The sequence below is a fragment of the Mesocricetus auratus genome, unplaced genomic scaffold (genome assembly GCF_017639785.1).
Source record: "Mesocricetus auratus isolate SY011 unplaced genomic scaffold, BCM_Maur_2.0 Super-Scaffold_6731, whole genome shotgun sequence".
NCBI lineage: Eukaryota > Metazoa > Chordata > Mammalia > Rodentia > Cricetidae > Mesocricetus > Mesocricetus auratus.
In genome coordinates this window covers 6,212,385-6,236,964 of record NW_024429185.1, presented here as the reverse complement: position 1 = coordinate 6,236,964, position 24,580 = coordinate 6,212,385, and the positions used below count along the sequence as shown (strand labels likewise).

The following is a 24,580-nucleotide window of genomic DNA, read 5'->3' as shown; positions in this document are numbered from 1 at the left end:
TACTAAAGCAGACTCCTGAGGTCCTCCCTCTGTCATTCTGCAGGCATTGGAATATTTTCAGCATTCTTTTAGGAGACTGAGGAGTTAAATCTCTAAAGACTAATGGATAAGCATGGCAACATAAGCTTGTAATCCTAGCACTTAGGAGGTATAAATAGGAGGATCGAGAGTTCACGGCCACCCCCAGCCATATAGGTAGTTCTTGGTTATTCAGGGCCATACGATACCCTGCCTTAAGTAACAATGAAGGAATGCTTTCTCAGTACATTGAATTTCTATTGCAAATGGAATGGCCACCATTTTAGGAAATACTGGTGTGCTTTATAATACTTTAAAACAGCAGTAAAGTTTGTGGAATCTTATTGGTTTAAAAATACTTCACTCTAAATCCATATTCATTTTGATTGTTCATTTAGTATCATCTCCACTTTCCTTTCAGTGATGACAATATCATTTCCACAGTGTACTTTGAAACTGCAGTTGGGAATGGCCTACAGATACCTCAAGTTCAGATATCTTCATCATCAGAATCAACTAAACTTCAATGGAAAAAAGGTATCTGGAGGGAAATGTATTAAATATTATAATCTATCAAGAGAATGTTTGAATCACAAGGGAATATATGTTTAGAAGAATGTAAATATTATTTCTATAAGGGACTAGAACATCAGGAGGCAGAGGATCAGAATCAGCTATTGGTGGGGAAAGCTGGCTTTGCCTTGGATGACACAGTTCAGAAGCATAATTATCTATTTTTCTTACCAACAGAGAAAAGAGAGAAGACATAAGAATTTCTCTGTGTCAAAGGTGTCCACCTACTTCTTGAATAGCTAACTGGTGAAAGCTTGTTATCATTGCCCTTTCTTGTCTTTCTCTGGATACTGGTGGTAGTTCTTTAAGAAAGGTTTGCCGGCAAAGTGAAAACTCAAGCCAGTCCATTTTAATTCTTACTGGCATGTATTTAAACATTCTCACTTCTACAAAGTTTTATTTAAAAAAACTAATGGAAAGTAAAGATAAAGTATCTTTCATCAAGAAACCTTTATGACGCCTATATTTTCTTTACCTTGTCTTCTAAACATTTATTTTATTTATTAATTATTTTAAAATTTCATTCAAGCAAATACTGTCCACTGGGTAAAGCTATCTCTAGTTATTGATTTTGTTTCTTAAGAGTTCTTAGCATATAACAAAGATGCTCATATATTCATTCTCTTTCCAAGTTAATTAAAGAAGTATAGGCCTCTCTAAAACAATGATTTACCAACTACCTGAGTTTCTTTTCATGATGTCACTGAAGAATAAAAATTTGAAAAGATATCCTGACTCATATAGGCATAGAAGATGGATTTCTTCTCAAATCTGCAATGCTAACACAGATGACTCCCTTGGGGATCACAAGACTTTAATCAAAACTGAGAAAGTTAATGTAAATAGAAAATGCCACAGAAGCTAAGAACTTTGTTTGAAACATTCAAATACTATACAGGTCAAAATCTTAAATGTTTAGATGAACAAAGTGCTATCTTTAAGAAAAAGAATATTAAAGAAAAAATCAAAGACTTTCTTATAAAAATCCACCAAATATAGTGAAAATTATTCTCTACAGTGATTATATTGCTGCATTAAAATATATTTCTTTTTTTAAAGATTTATTTCATTTGCGTGTGTGTGTGTGATGTGTGTGTGTGTGTGTGTGTGTGTGTGTGTGTGTGTGTGATTTTATGTCATGGGTGTCTAGTTATCAGTGAAGACAAGAGGCCACTGGATGCCTGGAGTTAGAATATCTTAGTTGGGGTTTCTGCTGTTGTCATAAAACACCATGGCCAAGAGCAAGCTGGGGAGAAAGGGCTTATTTGGTTTGCACTTCCAGATCATTGAAATAAGATGGTTCTACTTACTGTTTTGCTCTTCCTGGCTTGCTCAACCTGCTTTCTTGTAGACCCCAGGACCCAGGGATGGCACTAGCCACAATGGGCTGGACCCTCCACCATCCATCATTAATTAAGAAAATGCCCTACTGGCTTGGCTACAGCCTGTTCTTACTGAGGCATTTTCTCAATTGAGGTTCCCTCCTCTCAGATGACTTTGGCTTGTGACAAGTTGATATCAAACTAGCCAGCACATGGGGTTATGGGTAATTGGGTGATTATTAGCTGGTTAATGTGGATTTGAAGTCTGAATTCAGGTCTTCTGGAATAACAGGAAACCCTCTTACCAGCTGAGCCATTGCCCCTAGTCCTAAAATAGATTTCTCTTTATAAAAGAGTCTTTTCACTAGGTATCTTTTTTTAAAATAATAATATTTCTTTTAATTTAGGTTAGAAACAATCTTGTTTAACATGTCAATCCCAGCTCCCTCTGCCTCCCCTCCTCCCCAGCCCTCCCCACCAGGTCCCCCAGTTCCCCACCCAATCTCCACTCCGATCCCCAGGGAGGGTGAGGCCCTCCATAGTGGATCTCCAGTAACTGTCATTTCATCCAGGGCAGGGCCTAAGACCTCCCCCAAGAGTCCCGGCTAAGACATCCTCCCATATTGTGGCATGGACACTCAAAGTCTATTTGTATGCCAGGGATAAGTACTACCCAAGGCCCCATAGATTATCTAGGCCTCCTCACTGACACCCACATTCAGGGGGTCTGGGTCAGTCCCGTGCTTTCCACACAGCCATCAATCTGGAGTCCAAGAGCTTCCCCTTGCTAAGGTCAACTGTTTCTGTGGGCTAAGCCAGCCCAGTCTTAACTCCTTTGCCTATCAGTTCTCTCTTTCTGACACTGGATTCGAGGAGTTCAGTTCAGTGTTTGTGGGTATCTGCCTCTGCTTTCATCAGTCGCTGGATGAAGGTTCTGTTTCCTAGACTCTCTGGCAGTGGGATTGCATGCTGGCACTCCCCTGATTCAAGTCTAAACCAGACAGTGCATGTCTTTGTGTGTATGTGTGTGTGTATTCTTTGCTTTCCAAATAAATAAATTTAAATGTTTAAAACAGTCTTGGTTCACACTTAAAAAAACATTCTAAACCTCACCCAATTATGCTGAGGGAGGAGACAGCCAAACTGAAGAAGATTTAAAAATTTACGAGCGTGTGAGAGAAGTGTTTAGTGTGGGTACTAGATCACTTGGAGGTAGAGTTACAGCTGTTGGTTATAAGCTGCCATACAGGTGCTGGGACTTGAACCTCACGTTTGCTGTAAGAATAACAAGTGTTCTTAAATACAAAGCCATCTCTTCAGCCCTTAAAGAAATCTTAAACAAATTCTGTAAATTTCTGTAAAGGATCATAGTATTTCAGGATTTTAACACCATAAGTTCTCTATAACAACTGCTCAACACTGTAATCACTCTGTAAAGATTTTTAAAAGTAGGCATGAATATATTCCAATAAAACTTTACACACACACACACACACACACACACACAGAGAGACACACACATATACACACCAAAACTCAAAATAGAACCCACATAGATGTTTGCCTGTGATTAATATTTTGGTTATTTGAGCATGGTGATTTGTTTTTTCAAATTTTTATTTTTATGTTTTTTAATTTTTATTTTTAAATTTAAATTTAAATTAGAAACAACGTTGCTTCACATGTCAATTCCAGGTCCCTCTCCCTTTCCCTCCCCTCCTCCCATGCCCTCCCACCAACCCCTCCAGTATCCCCTCATTTCCCCAGGGAGGGTAAGGCCCTCCATGGGGGTGTCCATAGTTTGTCATTTCATTCAGGGCAGGGCCTAGACCCGCCCCTGGGAGTCCAGGGTGAGAGTGCATCTCTCATTGTTGGATGGGTGCCCAAAGTGGGGCATGGTGTTTTTTTATAGCAATAGAAACCCTAACTAAAACATCATCCTTGGCCTAATATGAGCTAGCATGAAAACAGATTAAGCATGCTGGTAGACCTAGCATCAATTTCAGATTTCCCTTTAGCTAATGGATTTTCCTGCACTCCACTAAAAAACCTGCTCCCAACTCATGTAATTATAATAGGTGAAAGGGGGGTAAATGGAGACTTTTGTTCACAAAGCTACCCAAGCTCTAGTTCAAACAAACAAACAAAACAACAAAAACCATTCAGCAAAAAGACACACTGCTCCTGACAAAGAAATGGCGCCTTCTATGAAGTTTTTACTACCATCTAGTAGTCTCAGACCCAGAGGGACCTACCAATTGAGCCAAGACTCTCAATAAAGTGTCCACCATGAAAGTGGACCATAGCATAGATTCTGAGTTTGGGCTGAAGAATTAGACAGAATAACTGTATAGTTATTATTCTTTAATAATGTAAGAATTGGAACCTTTGGAGGACGTGTGCTTTGAGAGAAACTAACAGCTCTCATTGTCCGTGGGTAAAATCCAGCTTCATAAATCTTGAGCGAGTAGAACACAGCTGACATATTCATCTCCACCCTCACCCCCAGCCAAGACATTTCCACTTCCCCAACAGTAAAGGAGGAACCAGTATACCCCTGATTTGGTACCGACCTCAGTTAAGTAGCACCACTGTATCTCTGGTCTGCTTTTGTTTTGTTTGCCTCTCTGCCAAGGAAGCACGGCTATGTTATGCTGCCCTCGGGTGTCTATCTTTTTAGATGCACCATGGCTGGGAGACTCAGAAGCCTTTGTAAATTTCCAAAGCCGTCTCTTAGACAGCAGCGGACAGCAACTCAAGAGAGGATGTCAATGTCTGGTATTGGGGTTTTTGTTAGGTGGTCTTGGGCTCTTAAGATGGAGTTCAGTCAGCCCGGACGAGGAACTCCATTAAAACTATATATGTACATTTAAACACTGAATTATGTGTACTTTTTAAAGGCAGTTATTAGTATGATTCCCTGTGCCTTTTTCAGCCACTCATGTTGCTGTTTTACACGCTCCCTCCTCCTGTGTTCACCTTCCTCTTCCTTCCCCAGGGTGCTCCCTTTTCCCCTATGAGATCATCTGTATCCTGCTCCCCTTTCCCTATGAGATCATCTGTATCCTGCTCCCCTTTCCCTATGACATCACCTGTATCCTGCTCCCCTTTCCCTATGACATCACCTGTATCCTGCTCCCCTTTCCCTATGACATCACCTGTATCCTGCTCCCTTTCCCTATGACATCACCTGTATCCTGCTCCCCTTTCCCTATGACATCACCTGTATCCTGCTCCCCTTTCCCTATGACATCACCTGTATCCTGCTCCCTTTCCCTATGACATCACCTGTATCCTGCTTCCCTTTCCCCTATGACATCACCTGTATCCTGCTCCCCTTTCCCTATGACATCACCTGTATCCTGCGCCTCTTTCCCTATGACATCACCTGTATCCTGCTCCTCTTTCCCTATGACATCACCTGTATCCTGCTCCTCTTTCCCCTATGACATCACCTGTATCCTGCTCCTCTTTCCCCTCTCCCCACCCTTCTTCAGAGTTTGCCTCCCCCTGCATCTCTAAGGAATCCCCATTCTCATTTCTCCCATCAGATGACCAGTATGCAAGTAACATTACATTTACCCAACAGCTTATACTTGTATATACAAATACAAGGATGAACACAATAACAATTAATTTAAAAGAGGCTACGGATTTGAGAGAGTAGGAGGGCTTGAAGGAAGGAAAGTGAAGGGGAAAACGTAATTACAATCTCATAAATAAGAATTTTTCAAAGCAGGAGTCTGCAATATGGAAAAGTTATCTTCTTTCATAAACTCTAATGGCAGATTTAAGAGGATGACGATCCAGCATTAAGGACAGCAGAAGTCTCGGTGGGTTTTATCCACCTCTCCTGCAACATACGGTCCCCGAAAGTGGTAGGAAGACATTATGCACTATATGAAAGAGCGTTCAATTCTAGGGTCCTGCTCTAGGTTTCAGTAAGTACAAATCTTCACTTTGCTGGGCTGTGGGTGGTAGTCCATGTATTTAGTTCCAACATTCCAGCACTTGGTAGGCAGAGGTAGGCAGATCTCTGTAAGTTCAAGGGCAGCCTGGTCGACAAATTGAGTTCCAGGACGCAGGAGGACTGTTGTTACACAAGGAACCCTGTCTCAAAACCCCAAAACACAAAACCCCAGAAAGCATTTACTTTTTTCACTCCCATTCTCTCACAGGTATTCACTAAGGAATTCTAGGAGTTGTATAACTTTGACAGATTGCAACAAATTAAGTGCAAAAGCAAATATAAACATCTACTAGTTCAAATAGTAAAGGGAACTCACAAACATGTAAATGCCATTGCTTCCACTCAATTTTCTCACATCAAAGTATTTTCATGATTATAAGCAGGTTGTTCATTTAGTGGGCTTTAATGTTTGAATAATGACTAATAAGTTTCATTAGATTCAGCTCCTAACACAGTAGCTATTAAAACACACCAAAACAAACAAACAAACGAACAAACACACTTGTGTTTGGGTCTCCAAACATTTTAAGAATATAAATACATCCTACGACAAATTTGGAGAAATACCCTAAAACTAGATTCTAGTAGTGCTTAATTAGAAGCATTTTTTTGGTTTGTTTGTTTGTTTAAATTCTGAGGCAATAAAAACATTGAACTCTGTCAAAACACAAAGATTTAATTTTGCTTTTAACTTGTCTGTCATAGAGGAAAGGAGTTAAGGCATGGAGAGTAGCGGTCTAATGAGCTTTCAATCGCTTTCATTTTTATGGAAGGAAAGAAGGGAGACTGGGAGGGATGGAGAGAGGGAAGGAAGGAAGGAAGAGAGGGAGGGAGGAAGGGAGAGAAGGAGGGAGAACAAAGCCTACTCAATGGTCAGTTTCACATGACCACTGAGTACAAATAAAAGTAATTATTAAGTAATTTCTTGATTAGATCCAAGGCCATAAATGAGCCCACTGGTTCAAGAGATAACCACTCTGACATTTTTTCTCCATGTGAACCTGTTCTCAACCTGGTTAGAATAAAAAACAAAACAACAACAACAACAAAAACGAAGGTGTAATGAAGAAGCAGATAGAGAAATGGAAGTTTTCATTTTCAGAGGTCACATAAGTGAATGAAATTGACTAGTACACAATTAAACTTTTACATACTTAAATATGGATTCATCCCCACTAAAATCTATACCTTTCCCAATATGATAGTGAGTGGCACTGCATACTAAAGATCATTTTAAAATTCAACAAATTCAAACCATTACATTTTTCTGTAAAATCATTCCACAGCTGAAGGCTAGATTCGCAGTATAATCTGTATACACTCCTGGTAATAAACAGATAGGTTTTTTTTGTTTCTTTGTTTGTTTGTTCTCGAGACAGGGTTTTTCTGTGTAGCTTTGTAGACCAGACTGGCCTCTGCCTCCTGAGTGCTGGGATTAAAGGAGTGTGCCACCATCACTCAGCAACAGATAGTACTTTTAAAACATAATAATGATGAAAGCAACTGAGCTAGAAACTCTCCTCACTCCTAGGTCCAAGCCTACTCATGCTTCTGAGCGCTTTCAGCATTAGTGAGGCGCTCTATACAGTGAGTTTAGTAGAAGCCATTATGGTTGGGGACTCGGATCAAAACAAAAGACTTAATACCATAAGGCAGCAGTGGGGAATCACATGTTTACATTACAATTCATAACAGTAGCAAAATTACAGTCATGAAGTGGCAAGTTGAGGAGTCACCACAACTTGAAGAGCTGTATTAAAGAGTCCCTGCATTAAGAAGGTTGAGAATGACTGCCAAAGGGAAAAGAGATCACATGGAAAGGGCTGACTTGACAGAAATTACAATCACAGCTTAATTCATTTATTAGACTTATAACTCTGGATAGGTTGCATAGCAGAGGATACAGGGCAGCATAGACAGGAAGACATGGGGAAGCTAGAAGGAAAGGAGGTAGACAAAAGGCTAGCTTTGATAATAATTACAGATACAGAAACTGCCAAGGACATTAACTACATACCAACTACATGGAGGGTTGTAAAGCCTTCATATGTAGAACTGGTGAGTAGAGAAGAACCATTCTTTTATGAGGGTGCTCTGGTGGGTGACCCACACCCACGTACATATGGGCAGTAATAATTGGACTTGGTGGATTACCAACAACCAAAAAGGATAACATGAGGTTGGGAGGGGAACATGTTGGGAGGATATAGGAAAAACTGGAGGTAGGAAATTGAGTATGGATATTATATTTCAAGAGTGAAGTAAAAGCACAATAAAGGAAAGTAAAAAAGTATTGTCTGAAATAAAACTTTTAGAGTCACCTTCCAGTACTTCAAGTAAACCAAAAATTTATCCGCCATTTAAATTCCCGCAAAATCAATGCAAGAATTCATTCTACTGGCTGCAAAAGGAACTCGCTATTGTGAAAGAACTTTTACTACATTTTAAGATTATTCTGCTAAAAATGTACACTTAATTCTTGCTTTTGCCTACCAAACAATGTTAAGCAGTAAATTATGTCACAAATTTACAACGGTAACTTCCTGACCCCAGACTAATCATGTCTTGAGTTTAGACAGATACTGGGCTGCATATTTCTTGAGATTTGCTAGCTATAGATTTGTGGATTTGGTCAACAGTGTTCATATTACCTCACCCTTCATTGCAAGCCAATTCCTGTACCCCCACCCCACACCATCACCATGAGAATGCCAATCCTACCTATCATGGCCCTGCCACATGTCTTCAGGGGAGGGGAGATGAATGCTTTTGATGCAACAAATATAGGAGAACTAGTTAGTTTAACCAATAGAATTCATCTGAAGCTTAGTCCAAGCAGAAATGATCAAATTTATTCTCATATGTCAAATCCTTATATTTATAGTATTTCCAATAGAACAAAAATGAAAACAAAATGCAAATTCAACTTCCATATTCCAAGCAATTTTAGTATGCTTACTACTGCAACTAAATTTTATATTTATAGAGGTTTAATTCCATTTACATTTTGTAAATAATGAAACATTGAAAAAATAAAAGGGATTTCTGAGAAAGTCATGTGATCAAAACTACAAAGTACTCAAAGACAAGTATAACCAAGATACTGGCATTAAATGATGATAAGCTTTTCCTTTATAGTTTAAAGAGGGGACTAAAGAGCAACAATGAAAACAACTGGTATATGCTTCATAGTTTTCCCTGGCCTATTTAATGGGGCTCAACTATAATGTGATATGAATTTTCAGTTACCTGCTAAACATGCCTTCAGTTAAAACTGATTAATGGTAACCAGCCTAGTCACTAATGATATAGGAGCTTTGAGTGACTGAATGCATGCTTGCCCAAATGGTCCAGAAGTTGAAACAATACAGGGACATTATTGGTATCTGGTGAATAAGAGGATGCATCAAAAATAGAGGCAGTGAAACATGTAGTGGAGCCACCTACTGGAGGTTATTATATTAGCATCCATTCCATCATCTTATTAGTAAAAATGAAATGCATTTACAGAGCATCATTACTTAAAGGAAAATCACAAAACATAGCAAAAAATAAATTTAAAAAATCCCAAGTCAATTAACGCCCCCCCAACTTAGCCCTTCCCCGTTGAAAGCATGAAGACAAGCTGGATTTAGCACTTCTTAGTAAGTCATGCTGCTATGCTGCCGTTACGGCACAATGGTACAGAGAAGGGAAATGGTGTATTAGTTTACCCCGAAGGATTATTCTGGCACAGGGTCAGGTAGCAGATGGCGATGGTCTGGGCAGTATAGCAGTAAGGCAAAGGGAAGAAGCAAACACTAGAAAGAATTCACTCATCTTCTGAATGACTCAGCCTCAGAATGGCCATGCTAACTGGTCAAACATAGTCTAGAATAAATCAGGCAATTAGGGTGCAAGAGAATCTACATCCAGAATTATAGGCAAACACTTACCACCTAGAAGGAAAGTTTATTTTTAAAATGAATCCAGAGGGAAAGATAAGAAAAAGACATTTTCACATGGTTAGCACTTATGATAGCAACTATATGTCCCATAGATTTATAACAGTATACATTGTATAACAAAGAAAATTATTACACAAAACCTAAATACTAGACAACCCTAAGTATATAGTACATACTTTTACACAATTAACTAAGGCTGAGAACTAATTACCACCAAAAACCACGGTCCAGCAAATGATTCAGAGAGATTTACTGTAATTACAATTTCCCCTTTTCTATCAGTAACATGCTACTTTAGGCAACTAACTGTCTACATTTAGGACAACTAAAGGCAACTTTAGAATATCCTTGCATCCCAGGTGTCAAAGGAATTGTAATGATTTGTTTGCTTGCTCCCTTCCTTCTGTTTAGCGGAGTACCTCTATGGTACTCTGGCTGACCTCAAGCTCTCAATTCTCAATACTTACTTTCCCAAGTTCTGGGATTCCAAGAGTGTGCCACTGGGCCCAATGCATGATGCTTTATTGGATCCCCTCAAGAGGTCTGCAGCTGGGATTAGGACAGATGATCCTGCCCTCATAATTCTGCAACTTGGTTACAGATACAAGGAGGTCCACAAAAATGTCATAGCCACACTTCCTACTTTATTTCAAATTATTATGAGCAGGAAGATGTATGTATGCTTACCCAAAAGTATTATTAAAGCATTATGAGCTTTTAAAAAAAGTAATCCAGGATTTAATAGAAATAAGTCTCCCAATTGTAGCATTACATGAGAACCTCGGCATCTTCAACAATAATGAAATATTAGTACATTTTCCCATTATCAGATATTTCTTAATCAAAATGCACAGCTATTTTATGTTAATGGGACTTCAAAATCATCCAATGGGAAGAGGTTTCTTTATGCTGGGAATCATGAATATGTCAGTGTTATATGGGCAATCTAGGTAATGAAAGTATGAAGCAAAGGGAAGAGGGACAGGAGGTACCTATCATCACATAACTCAAAGAATGATATTGTAAATGCACATCTTGTCTGGCCATAGGAAGGGAGCGGACAGTCCACAGCTTAAGTCCAAAACTTAAAAGGTTCTCACTTAGGGAACTGTAATATGTTCATTTCCATGTGATGAGTTACATCCTATCATCCAAGAAGGATCCATCAAAGTTCTAGACTCTTAAGTGTGCATGATTTCTGGACACCTGTTGCAGTCTCCAATCTACCAAATTACTCTAAATTATCCTTCAAAAACGGTAAAACAGGGAACTTCCGGGTACTTTTAGATATGTTATAATGATATAAGCAGTATGATCTATTACTCAGTGTCCCCTCACTTGGCTGCTGGGGAAACCCTTTCTCTACTCTAGTCCTCTGGTAACAGCTAATTCAATGTAAAGGTCCCCCACAGAGCTCCACACTAACTTCTTCAGAGAGGAGTTCTATAGTATCAAGAGAACTGGGTAATCTTTTGGGATAATGGAATAGATAGCTGGCAAATAGTAGCTGTGACTGTTATATTCAATTACATAGAAATTTGGGTTTTTTTCTTCAAAATATATGGACCTAGAACCTTATTCCAAATAAATATAGATTAGTTTATATCTACATAAAATATTCTCATTTCCCAAATGCAAGGTTGATAACTAAAATGAGAAAAAATCTTATTTCTATTATAGTAATAGTTTATAATTATAAATTCACATGCATATCTTATATTTTAAACAGAAGCTGAGATAGTTTTGGCTTTGTTTTGATATTTTAACTAGTTAACAAAACAGGTGAGTTGAAGAATTAAGAAAAGACTGAATTGCTATACCCAATAAAACTTAAAGTGGAAATTTTAGTTCTAACTTATATCGTCTTTTCAATAGTGTACATCAACCACATGACTACCTAGTCAAAAGAAAACAAAACAAAACCCGAAATAAGTAAAGCCTCTGCCTGCCATCTGGTGGAGAAAGATGATACAGAATGCACACACTGAAACCATACCAGACACCTGCAAAACACAGTTTGCGTTTAAAATCACTCTCTGTGCTAGCATGTGGAATGAAAGGGATATTTCTTTTTTGGAAAATTTATATTTATCTACATATTATGGGAGTGCTCTAGAGAAAAAGGATGGGAACTGACAAAAATATATTTGAACACAAAGGCAAGCTCATAGCACTGCAGAGTCTATGAGACAGCATCACAACATACACTTACATGGCCATGCAGATCTGTGTTGAGGAGCATCATAGCACAGGTGAGGCAATGCACTCCATCTGCAAAAACAGGGACTACTGTTAACTGTTAGCATAACATGTAAAAAGCTGCACTAGACACAACTTTGTAATGAACTCCATCTACAAAATCAGAGACTACTGTTAATGATGCATACAAAAAGATGTACTAGACATAACTAACTTTGTTTGGAAGGCAGAAAATGGATGAGATAAACTGTAAGGACTTCCAAAGACAACTGAACTCTTCTATTGATAAGTAAACTAGTACCTCCTCTCTGAAGGGCAATTTAGTATTACATGTTCAAAGCCTTGAAGCTGTGTCATTTAACACGGCAACTCTTCTATGGCTTTACACTAAGGAAAAATCTAAGGATCTACATAAATACAAGAATACAGAGACGAAAATTGCTTACAATGAGAGAAAAATATAACCCTCCAAAAACCAAAGTTTATAATGTTGAAGACGTTAGGAATGTTGTACAGGAACAGAGGCTGAAGTGAAAGATACTTGATAATCAGTTATAAGAGGAACATTGTATGTGTAGTATGATTCTATTGAATATAAATATTTCTAGAAGAATACATCCAAACACAAAGATATCTCTGAACATGAAACATTTATTTTTTATTTATATTTTCTCAATTTTTTGTAACATGTTATCAAAGTGAAGATTAATAGATATAGATAATAATAGATACAGATAATAATATACATATATACAGATAATATAATAATAATAGACATAGATACAGATAATTATAGATAGTTTGCAACATTCTTTAAAGGCTACATTTAGATTGCATTTTTTCTAGGATGTTATAAATAAAGCTAAAAGTAAAAATTGAGATAATCTGAGAGGATTAAAAATTAAGTATTCAAGAAAATGCAGTCAAAGCCTGAAATAACACTCCCTACTTCAATGGGCCTATCACTTCATCTTTATACAGTAACATAAAAAGTATGCAGAGCTAAACATCGAACCTTCAAATATCAGAGTTAGCCTTTCTCTTTACTAATTCTTTCTTTCTTTCTTTCTTTCTTTCTTTGTTTATTTATTTATTTATTTGGGAGGGTTTTCAAGACAGGGTTTCTCTGTGTAGTTTCAGAGCCTTTCCTGGCACTCGATCTGTAGCCCAGGCTGGCCTCAAACTCACAGAGATCCACCTGCCTCTGCCTCCCGAGTACCAGGATTAAAGGCGTGTGCCACCACCACCTGTCATCTCTTTACTAATTCTTAATCCCAATGTAGCACATAATAGTTTTAGAGGAAGCAAAAACCTTACTTATTTGTGTCAAATGCACAGGAAAGACAGTTTATTTTCAAAAGCACATCTTCTAGTTTAGTGGGTGGTTTCTCTTACGTCATTTGTATGCCTCACAGCAAATTTCTAGTTCCATTTGATCATCACACATCCAAAAGCAATCCCTAGAACTATTGTAAAAGTCAGCAGCCAACACTCAAACACCCTTCTCAAGAGTGTGTGTACACATCCCACATGCCCTGCTCTATCAAGCATGGTGAGATCCTCAGACTTTCACGTGGAATGGAAACAACTCTCCTCCTTGTGGCCTCCCTAGATGGTGCCGATCCAGTGATACAACTGGTAATAGGTCCAAACAGCGCCAGTTTACACACATGAGTGTGATATTGATGATCAAATGCTGAATCAACTAGCCACGCCCCTAGGAGGCAGGGTGAGCAAGGGCTTTGCTTACTATCAAGTCTCTGTTCAGTGATAATTACTACTTGCTGTCCTAGTAACTTATTCCGAGGGTTGATAAATTTGTGAGAAACTTCCCATTTAAAAGTGATTATGTTTGACTTAAAAACTTGAAATTGTGCGTCACTGCCATACTTTAAATGGACATACTCTCCTTATGAGTAGGTCAATAGTCAAATTGTTAAATATTGCCTTATTAAAACAATACCACAAACAAACACATAGCTCATTAAGGTCAGAAGTGAAAGGCAGCTTTTAAAGACTTTAATTACTATTAAACAAAAGCACCAGAGATTCAACAAAGCTTCCATAGAGATACATAAATATGCAAAAAAAATCACTGAGCTAAGCACACAAGGATTTGAGAAGTAGAGTGACCAGGACTGTAAGGAGAATGAAGCAAACAAATAATGTACTACTTTGCACATAAAATCCCAGACTGGCAAAGCTAAGCATAGAAAGACAATATAAATGAAGTACAACGACATATTATGAATTGTTAAAAAGAATAAAATAATTAAGAGAACAAAATATCATGTTATTAAATATTCCTTAAAAAGATTATGACATGAGAAACTAGAATAAAAGGGAAGGATAGGAAATGAAACTAATGATTTCAAATTGGATTTAAATAAGCTAGAAGGAAGTAAATTAAATATAACTTTTCTACTAAGGGAAATAACCACAGTCATAAAAAAATTACAAGCTTTCCATTAGATTACCTTGTGAGGTGATAGTGTCTGGATTGCAATAAAAGTATCTATTGGAGAAATGTATTAATACTCTCTCACGCTCCTGGGTTTCTCCCACAAGAGAAAAGGCTTTAAAGAAATACCTGAGGAAGAATAATAAATGAGGGAAATGTTTAAGAAGTTTATCACATTTTTTAATATCTGACAGTTAGCTTGCAGAAATGTAAGGGATTAATTATACAGAAATATCCTACTCCCTAAAATATTCACTAGAAGGTTACTCAATATAAGCAAACTGATATTTAAATTCTATAAAATGTGGGCAGGACAAATGGCTCAGCAGGACCTGAATCCATATTTCATGTGAAAAGTCAGGTTTTGTAGCATGTATCTATAACCTCAGAATTCCTACAGAGAGATAAGAGTTGGAGACTTGAGAATTGTCAGATGTTCACAGGCCAGTAAACCTGGAGAACTCAGTATAGCAGCAGAAACAAAGGCCTGCCCCCAAAGAAAAATGGAAGGTAGGGACTGTAAAAGTTTTCCTCTAACTTCCATGTTTGCTACACCATATGCAATCCCCCCAAATATTTACATCCTATCTGTATGTGTGTGCATGCACACACCACAACTGTGTACACACACACACACACACACACACACACACACGGGGCGGGGAGAAAGAGAGAAAAGAAAGGAAAAATAAACCTCTAGAAAATGTGTCACAGTAAGAACAGAAAGGCCAATACACTAAGAAAGCCTGAGAAAGGCAGGCGATTTCCAATTGTGACTGTCAAAAGGTAGGTGTTAAAAGATCAATCACATTAAAAAGAAACATTTGTGACTCACTTGTACAATCATACCAGCTGTGTGTTAAAACCCACATATCAGGATTCTTTAGCCATGTAATCTCCACGTTTGCTCCTAAAGTGTCAGGTGAACTACTTCACACACAGAAGACTTGGGTTAACTTATTTTGCCTGGGAAATATGACCTTAAGTTGTTCCTTATATCAAGCAATATGTTACATATAACATCATTTAAACTTTTCTTAGACGTCTTACTATCGTAGAGTACATGAAATAAACCTGATTTTCTCCCAGTACTCGGGAGTTAGAGGCAGGCGGATCTCTGTGAGTTCGAGGCTGGGCTGGACCGACAGCCTGCAAAACAATACAGAGAAACCCTGTCTCGTTAAAAAACCAAAAAAAAAAAAAACCCTTGATTTTCATAGGAATTCTGCTTTCTTTCTTACTTGAGATTGTACTTGATCATCGTAAAGCACACTGATGACCATTTCTTTATAACTTTTGAAATAAACATATAACAGCATAAAGATATAACTCACTCCTTTACTATGAGATGTTTTCATTAGGTAACGACAGCGTGCGAGCATCAAGGAGCTACTCTGGCATAACCATCCTCACTTCACCTCCAAGGGTTTTGTTTTTCTGACTTGCAAAATTAAGGGATTATACTAGATGGTCAGAACTCTCTCAGGCTCACATGTTTTAAAGGTAGTTCATAGGATGAAACTCTGACTAGATCTTATGTTCAGTTGCTCAAATATGAAAAAGGAGTGTGCCTTCACTAAAAAAAAAAAACAACTCACGAGATAGTAGACATTACAATCTATTTCACAGATACATCCTATAGATTATATTGGTTGAGCTATTTTTATTACATACAAGAGTTAATAACAAAATATAATCTGAAATGATTTTGGACTGGCTATTTAAACTAAATACTTAAGGGACAAATACCTCTAATTTCATAGTCAGTATTCTTTTTAACTGCCAAACTCCAAACTTCTTATTCAACAGAAATGAAAGCAGGGTCTCAAAGAGACATGTATGTACCCATGTTGACAGCAGAAGTAGTCACAAAAGATAAACTGTGACGGGAATCCAAGCAACTGTTGATGAATGAATGGGGATGAAAATGGTGTTATATCTACACAGTGGAGTATTACTCAGTTTAAGAAGGCAAAGAAATCCCGCGATAAATTACAACATACATAATCACTGAGGTCATCATGCCTAACAAGTCAAAACAAAACAAAACAAAACCTCCCAAATATTGCCAGACGTCAAGTATATGAAGTACTCAGCATAGCCAAAATAGTACTATCTAGGTAATAGTACAATTTTAGCTCCAAGAGGAACAGAATAAAATAGTGACTGACAGTTGTTCAGCTCCATGAATGTATTAGTGCCAGTGATGGTGCCCTTAAAAGGGTGGAGAAATTTAGTTGCACATATTTTACTATAATAGAAAAATTAGAAAGAAGCTCTCAGATTTCCCAGATTTGATTTCAGCTCACAATCTCCTATGCGACACAGACTCGTGTTTCCTGTTACATGTAGAATATCATTTCTTTCTTTCTTATTTTCTGTTTGGGGCCCAGAGTCTTATCTACCCTCACAAACGGAACTAGGGTGAGAAAAGGACTCACTGCTGTGGACTACCCTTCGGTGCGCTGTGAATATGTGTAGCTCTCATTGGTTAACAAAAGCTCATTTGGCCTATAGCAAGGCAGAATAAAGCCAGGGGGGAAAGCCAAATGGAGATACAGGGGAAAGGGGCAGAGAGATGAAAGCCAGCCACCAAATAAACAAGACCCCGGCAGAACCGGTAAAAGCCACAGCCACATGGCGGCAATATATAGATTACTAGAAATGGGCTAATTTAAATGTAAGAGCTAGTTAGTAGTAAGCTGGAACTGTAGGCCAAACAGTTTGTAATTAATAGTAGGCCGCAGAGTGATTTTGATTTAGAAGCAGCTACAGGATGGGGCGGGGCAGAGAAACCTCCCTTTAACAGAGCTCATTACTTCCTTGGCTGGGAAGTCGTGACTTGGCAGCAAAGACAAGATTATCCATCATACCTGAGAGACTGATCCAGCGTCATCCCTGTGAAATCAAAAAACTTCAGATACTCTTCTGCAACTAGTCTGCTAAATTCATTGCTGTAAGAAAACAGAGTAGATCTGTTTATTGAAATGACAACTATTCTACAAAGACAGAGTGGGGGGAAGGGAGGGAGGGAGGGAGGGAGGGAGGGAGGGAGGGAGGGAGGGAGGGAGGGAGAGAGGGAGGGAGGGAGGGAGAGGGAGAGAGGGAGGGAAACGAAACTGGAAAAAAAAGTCCAGACAGATACCAGCCTGAAGAACATACTTTTTGCCTAGATGTTTTGCAACATCTGATCGTTTGAATCTGTCTAGATGATACAAGCGTTTGGCCAGACGTTTAGCGGCTTCCACGTTGCTGTTAGTACCATTACTGAGACTTTCTGTGGTCTCTTTTTCCAGAATTTCGGTGCTCCCCATTTCAGAATGAGCATCTGGTCGCGTTTTCACCTCAGCATGCCTATGGCCTCCACTTGAAAAAAAAAAAAAAAAGAAAAGAAAATAGAAAACTTCTCTTATATAGCAAAAGAGAAATAATGGATGAAATTATAAAAACACCGTAAAACCAGCTATATAAAATTATTTTAAATAAAATAAATATTTCTATCCAAATATTTCACAAAAAGTTTGTCAGACATTACATTTCTAAACGATAAAAATAATGGGCTGAGCCAGTGGTTCTCAACCATCCTAATGCTGTGACCCTTTATACAGCTAGTTCGTCATGTGCTGGTGACTCCCAATCATAAAATTGTTTTCACTGCTACTTCATAACTGTAATTTCGCTACTTTTATGAATACTAAATATAAATATTTGTGTTTTCCAATGGTCTTAAGAGACCCCTGTGAAAGGGTCATATGATACCTCCAAAGACTCAACACCCACAGGCTGGAAATTACTGCCCTAAGGCCTAAATAAATAGTTTTGATTTTAGGACCTTATTATTTTCAAGTGCTGAAAACTCAAATAAGTTTGTTTAATGTCAATTTTACCTATGATATGTAATTTATATATTCAGAAATAATTACTTAATATATTACTTAATATATTTTTGCTAAAAACCAGATTCTCCAATATAAAATTAAGTGATTTACATTTTTCAACAGATTTCTGTTTAGATTTTAGAGGACAACAGGACTCTCAGAACCACCTGTTGACTAAACCTCTTAATTTATTGTTTTGATTGAAGTATTTTGAGAAAATCTCTCTTCATGCAGATATTTAAGTTCAAGATGTATATTTTAATACCCTTTTAACATAAATGCAGATATGCTTTATATATATATATAACATGAGAATAAGAAAAATCGTAACTTCTTAAACAGTTGTAATACAAAACTTGTTCCAATATGTTTTTGTACTCATACATGAAATTCAATCCTATATTTGTCTTTCCTATCCTATACCTCTAAATGAATCCTTTATCAATGTGTAATTTTCTACTGATACATTTTGTTCCTTTATAAGTACATGTAAACATGTCTCATCACACAATATAACAAAAATCCCTTTTATTAATGTCACCACCTTCCTCAGGAGTGTAGCTAAGTGCCAGGAAACTGCTAAAATTCAGGTGAGAAATGGTTTTCCAAAAATGCTTCAATATTTTATCTTTAATATTTTATTTACTCATTTATTTTTGAGGCATGGCTTTATTATGTAGTCCTGGATGCTCAGGAACATACTATATAGGCCAGACTGGACTCAAGTTCACAGAGATCCTCCTGTCCCTGTCTCCTGAGCTCTGGGGTTAAAGTAAAGGCATGTGCCATCTGGATGGGTTTCATTTACCAAAATGTCAGCTTTTAATAAGAATTTTAATAAGAATTTTAATTTAACAGCTGTCCAGTCACTTGTTTCCCTTAAACATCAACGCCTCCTCAACACACTTGATCATGGGAACTGGAAGCTGCTCTAAGGGGACTGAAAAGTGGGGAGCAGAGGCAAAGGCTATTATGTCAGATTGCCTTTACACCTATCTATGTGAAAATTCCATTCAGTGCAATGTCAACTTACATGTTCCCAGTAGAGACCCCAGGGTAAGTTCAGAGTACAAGTTGGAGGATGAGCAAACCCTCAGTAATTATTTTCACCTTCAAGTCAAATTACAAACCTCTGTCAACAGCAAACAATGAGCTAAAGAGAAATGGACCTACACAAACAAGGACGCATGGTAACCTTTCTTAAACAGTAAGTCACCTTCAGTTTCCAGCAGAAAATACCTACTGATATAATACTTCAGTCATTTCATTCTGAACCTACTTAGAAAGTTAAAACAGCCAATCATTGCGTGAAACTTAGTATTTAACTATAGCATATCTATGTTAAAAAAAACCTCACAGAAATTTCATATTAAGGAAAATTCATAGTGTTTACCACATCAGTAGTAGAAATGCAAACTAGTCCAAGAGTAATGCTGGCTATAATCACTTAAGTTACATATACACATACATACACAAACATATATATATATATGTAATATGTACTCACACATACAAACACACACACTTACATTTTCTTCCTAGAGTTGGTTCCCACAAGTTTTTCTACATAATAGTCTTTTTCTACACAATAGCTGTAATGCAGTAAAAACATATTCCAAAAAAATTCTTTACAAGCACACCATGAATTGCTATTAATTTCTCAGCATGCTTGTGGCTTTTTTACTAATCACTTCATACAATACTTCCTGCAATGAATTCTAACAACTTGATATGCTCAGACAGATTTTGTTCAAGTGTAATTATACATTTGAAAACAATCACAAATAAAACTCTAGGTTATTTTTCTCACAGTCTTCTATTCTCTTTCCCAACCTATCTGACTTCACTTTCTCTTCTTCATGGGGGCCACTGGGAGAGAAAGATGTAATTGTAAAATCTATGTACAGCAGACTTTTTGGGTCTTCTTTTAAAACAATAAATAACTTCAGTAAAAGGAGAAATGAGGAACAAAGTAAGGATAAACGCCTTCTTTCCTAGATGTCTTCAATCTGTCCTTTCTTCACAGCCTATGAGATTACTTACACCAAACAGAAAATGTTCCTTTTAAATCAGAAATCATCACAATGTGATGACAACTCAAACTCACCAGCAATAAAGTACGCACATTGTAAGACCCATGGCAACTGCTGAGACCTATCTGAGCCATACTTCTTATTGAAGAGCCTTCTCCTTCCCTTCTTCAATCTAACACATCTCTGCTCAGCTACCCAGCCTTCCAGGCATCTGACCCCCTGTGAGGTCACGTCACTATGACCTCACATTCTCAGCTGTTTACTTGTTGGGGTTTCTGTAATGCTTTTACAGCCCCAACAAGGCAGGAGCCAGAACACAGGGCCACTGTGTATGAAGAGAATAAAAAAACAAAGCAGCCCTGCCTTGCTCATACTTGATAAAGCAGACTGCATGAGCCCTCAAGGGAGATACCACCTCATTCTTTCCCCTCAATACACAAACCGGTGTCCCTCTGGCCTGTTCAATATTAGGTGTTTTCAGTGGTAAGGTATCTCCCTTTGTATAATTTCAGCCTCATTCCCTGCTTGTTATTGCAATCTCATAAAAGTGTCCCCTCCCCTGTATTCTAGGAAACGCTTAAATGAAGCCTTTATTTCCCACAGTCAAGTAACCATAGCAACTCTCAACAATCCAGATCAGATCATGGAGTCTGATCACTATGCCTTCCCAGAAGCCTTTCATCTTAACAGGTTGCTAGATTTCCCAAATGAAAGTGATGGAATGACTAGGTGTCTAACTTTCAGGTAAGTGCAAAACTGTTCTTCGTACGCATCTTTACTAAATACTGCAATAACACGCTCATTACTTGCCCATCAGGAACTGATGGACATTTATTAAATCAGTGAGGACATGTGTGTTGGAGGATAGCTAGCAGTAGCAGGTGATTAGAACACAGCATGAAAAACTGGGTCCGAGAGTCCCACTGTCCATGCCCAGCCCCTCCCCCAAGCTTTCCTATACATAAAATAGGCTCCCTTCTGCCCACGTTTTCTAAGACTCTTAAATGAACAGCCCATAGGCAGCACTCAGCTGAGTGTCAGGCCCACTGAGTGCTGAACCAGTGCTAGATGATAGCATGTGAGTAGTATTACTAGAGATGAGTGTTACTGTTAGAGGGGCATGGCAGTTCTGAGTGATTCGTTGTTTATGTTTCTGTGAAGACTGTATTCTGTGCTGTCTCTTCATGCCTGGGAAACAAATGCCATAAACAACCATGGCCAACAGAATATCATTTTCTTTCTCAGAGGCAGGTTACGGTTCATGATTTTGCATGTACTTCACAATGCCCTTAAAACTCATGTCGACTGACTTCCCTTCCTACCAAGAATATTACTTTCGAGTCTTGGTTTCAGGGTTCTGTGTCAATCTATCCTGTGAACCTGAAGATGTCAAAGGGGTCCTATTACAGCTAAAGTCATTGATAGCCACTGTTGGAGAGTTCTTCTGACTTACCTTTTCTAGGCAATGTATCTAAGGTGATGTCACTGTTTTAGTTAGTCATAATTAGAAAGTGTAAACCCCATGGCATTGCTGGTGACAAACTTTAGAATATAATGAAGGAGATTAACGAGTGGATTGCTCCAGATATTACATCTATTTGTTGAGTCATGTAACCTAGTCTTGTGATGTGAATGCAAAGAGGAATTGACAGCAGTAGCAAATGAGAAAGGCACAGGTTCTTAGAAAGCTCTTACTTCTCCAGGGCTCTGTAGGATCAGAGAGTTTGCAGAGCTTCCCATGGGCTGTGGGCATGAAGAGAGGGCAAAGGGAACAACATACAAAGGGTTTTTATGTGTGGTGCCTGGAATGTTTTAGTAAACAAAATACAACCAATGAATAAACACGAAAAATATATTATATATACTTGAAGGCAATATCTGGTAAAGTAATAAAAGAAACAAAAGAGAATGGAAATTCCAATTTGGGTTCCAGGTAAATATATTCATACAGAAAGTGGTCACTGGAAGCCTCTATGAAATGCAACATTTGCATTTTACCAGAAATGAAAAGCATTCTAGGCAGAGAAAACAACCAATTTAATGCCTAGATTCTGGAGCATGTGTGAGAACAAGCTAGACCAGTGTAGTTCCATCAAGATGAATGACGGAGAAGGTTAAAACACCAGTAAGGGTTACAGGAGTACTCCATAGATTGAAATTAAATGAATTAGCCTTGAGATGTCCAAGGAAGCATGTGGATACTGGAAATGTGAACCATTCAGGAAAGATAAGGGCGGGCCTCACTCCAGGTCTTGGCATTTCCCTTTTAAAACCCCAGATGATTCTTAGATGATTCTGGGTCACCACTCAGACCCATACGAAGCTATAGTGATCTAGCTTGTTTTTTCTCCTACCTCAGGGGCCTTTTCTCAGCCCACAATGCTTTTCATGTCTTGAAAAAGCATAACTGACTTCTCTTTAAAGTCTTACTCAAATGCTACCTCTTAAATGAGGCTTCTTCTGACCCCTTTGATATATGGTACCCACCCCTAACACCACAATGGGATTCCTGATTATTCTTGGTTCTTTGATTACACAGGAAATAATGCCTTCAAGGAGGTAGAGAAATGTCTCAAAGCTCTCAAAGCTAAGAGTACTTGGAGCTCTTGCAGAAGACCTGGGTTTGATTCCTAGCACTCACATGGTAGCTCACAAAAGTCTGCAATTTCATTTCAAAGGGATCCAATGCCCTATGCTGACTTCTCTCCTGCACTAACATGGTGCACATCTACACACTGAGGCACAGACACACATATGTAAATTAATGAATATTTAAAAAATTTCCTTCTAGCATAGATACTTTATTTGTTTGGAGTTTGGGTAGGTTCCTTTTAACATGTGATATGAAGGAAAAATTGAAAGCAGAGAAACCAGATAGGAGGTCAACAGATGAAAACCTGAACAGAGAGTTCGCACAAATATGAAGAAAAACCCTGCTCTGAAATGCCGAGAATATATAAAATGAAGTATACAATTAGCAATGAGATGTATGGGGCTATATTGAGAGAGGGGAAAGGGCCAATCTTTACTCAGGAGCATATATCAGGCCACCAACAAAAACAGTGAGTTTAAGAGGAAATTAGAGGACCCATGTAAAGCTCATGCCTTCAAAAAAATAAGACAAAGAGGAAAGGCTATGAGTTTGGTTCACAGAATTGGATAACCATCCACACACGTGGAAACTCAGCAGCGTCCCAGCAGCCACCCAGTATTGGAGGACATGATCGTCTGGAAAAAGCTGTAGCATTCAACACGACTAAGGATGTCTGAAATGTGCCAACACAGTGCGCATCTAGCAATGTTACCATTTGAACAAAGTCCCATTATAGCAGGAGGACCACTTCCTACCTCCCTTCATTTCTTAAGAAAATTCTTAATGATCAATTCTTAATCCAGATGCTGCTTTTGAAAACAAATACCTAACAAAGAACAGTGACATGGTCAAAATCCCAACACTGGCTCCACCCATAACCAGGCTGGGAACTCGGGTAATGATGTCCCATTAAAAAATGGAAATAACGTATCAACTTCACATGGTGTTATAATGATTAAGTGACAAGATCCATGCAGTACAGTGTCTGGTCAGGTACCAGCATCAGATCCATTTTCATCACTAACCCTACCACCTTCAACATTAAGGTTACTATGTGTTTATTTTGATGATAATATCATGCATTAGACACTATGGAAACATCGGCTGGCATTCAGTAGGAAAAGGCAATCAACTTTATAAAGACAACTGTCCCAAAATGACCACATTTTTTACATCTATGTAGTATTTATTTTCCTAAAAGAGACCTCATGATTTAAAACATGAGAAAAAACCTATCTAGTAAAGGTCGTGGCAGATACTTTTCTGTGCAGCACAGAAGCAAAAAGTCTATCTTTACCATGATGATTTCAAATGACTGTCTCCCCTCTCCACAAGACCCTTTGAGTCTTATTTTACTGGTGCTACACTCAGCATTCCACAAGAGGGCACCAGTGTGCGCAACAGTGGGCTTCAGACTGCTGACTCCACTTTTAGCCTCTAAGCACTGATTTCTAATAAATGAAATTTTTACCCCACAGGCATTGGTGCTTCTCTATGAAAATGAAACCAAAACGATCTGGGTTTTTACTTTTCCGCATATGGACTTTTGGATTTTGTTGTCCTTGTTGTTTGTTGTGGGACAGAAT

The 24,580-nt window shown here is 38.2% G+C and overlaps 1 protein-coding gene across 5 annotated transcripts in view; it reads right to left on the bottom strand.

The window, feature by feature from the left end:
* The window catches only part of Psd3 (pleckstrin and Sec7 domain containing 3), a 435,804-nt gene that overhangs the window by 204,753 nt on the left and 206,471 nt on the right, over positions 1-24,580 (bottom strand). For 3 of the 5 annotated variants that reach the window (XM_040742209.1, XM_040742210.1, XM_040742211.1), the window contains 4 exons: positions 17,653-17,856; positions 17,364-17,444; positions 14,507-14,619; positions 12,043-12,101 (listed from right to left, as the gene is read on the bottom strand). In XM_040742209.1, the coding sequence (XP_040598143.1) occupies positions 12,043-12,101; positions 14,507-14,619; positions 17,364-17,444; positions 17,653-17,856 (457 nt within the window). Of the gene's footprint in view, positions 1-12,042; positions 12,102-14,506; positions 14,620-17,363; positions 17,445-17,652; positions 17,857-20,475; positions 20,567-24,580 lie in introns of those variants that run through there. The other 2 variants (XM_040742212.1, XM_040742213.1) reach the window with 2 other exon arrangements.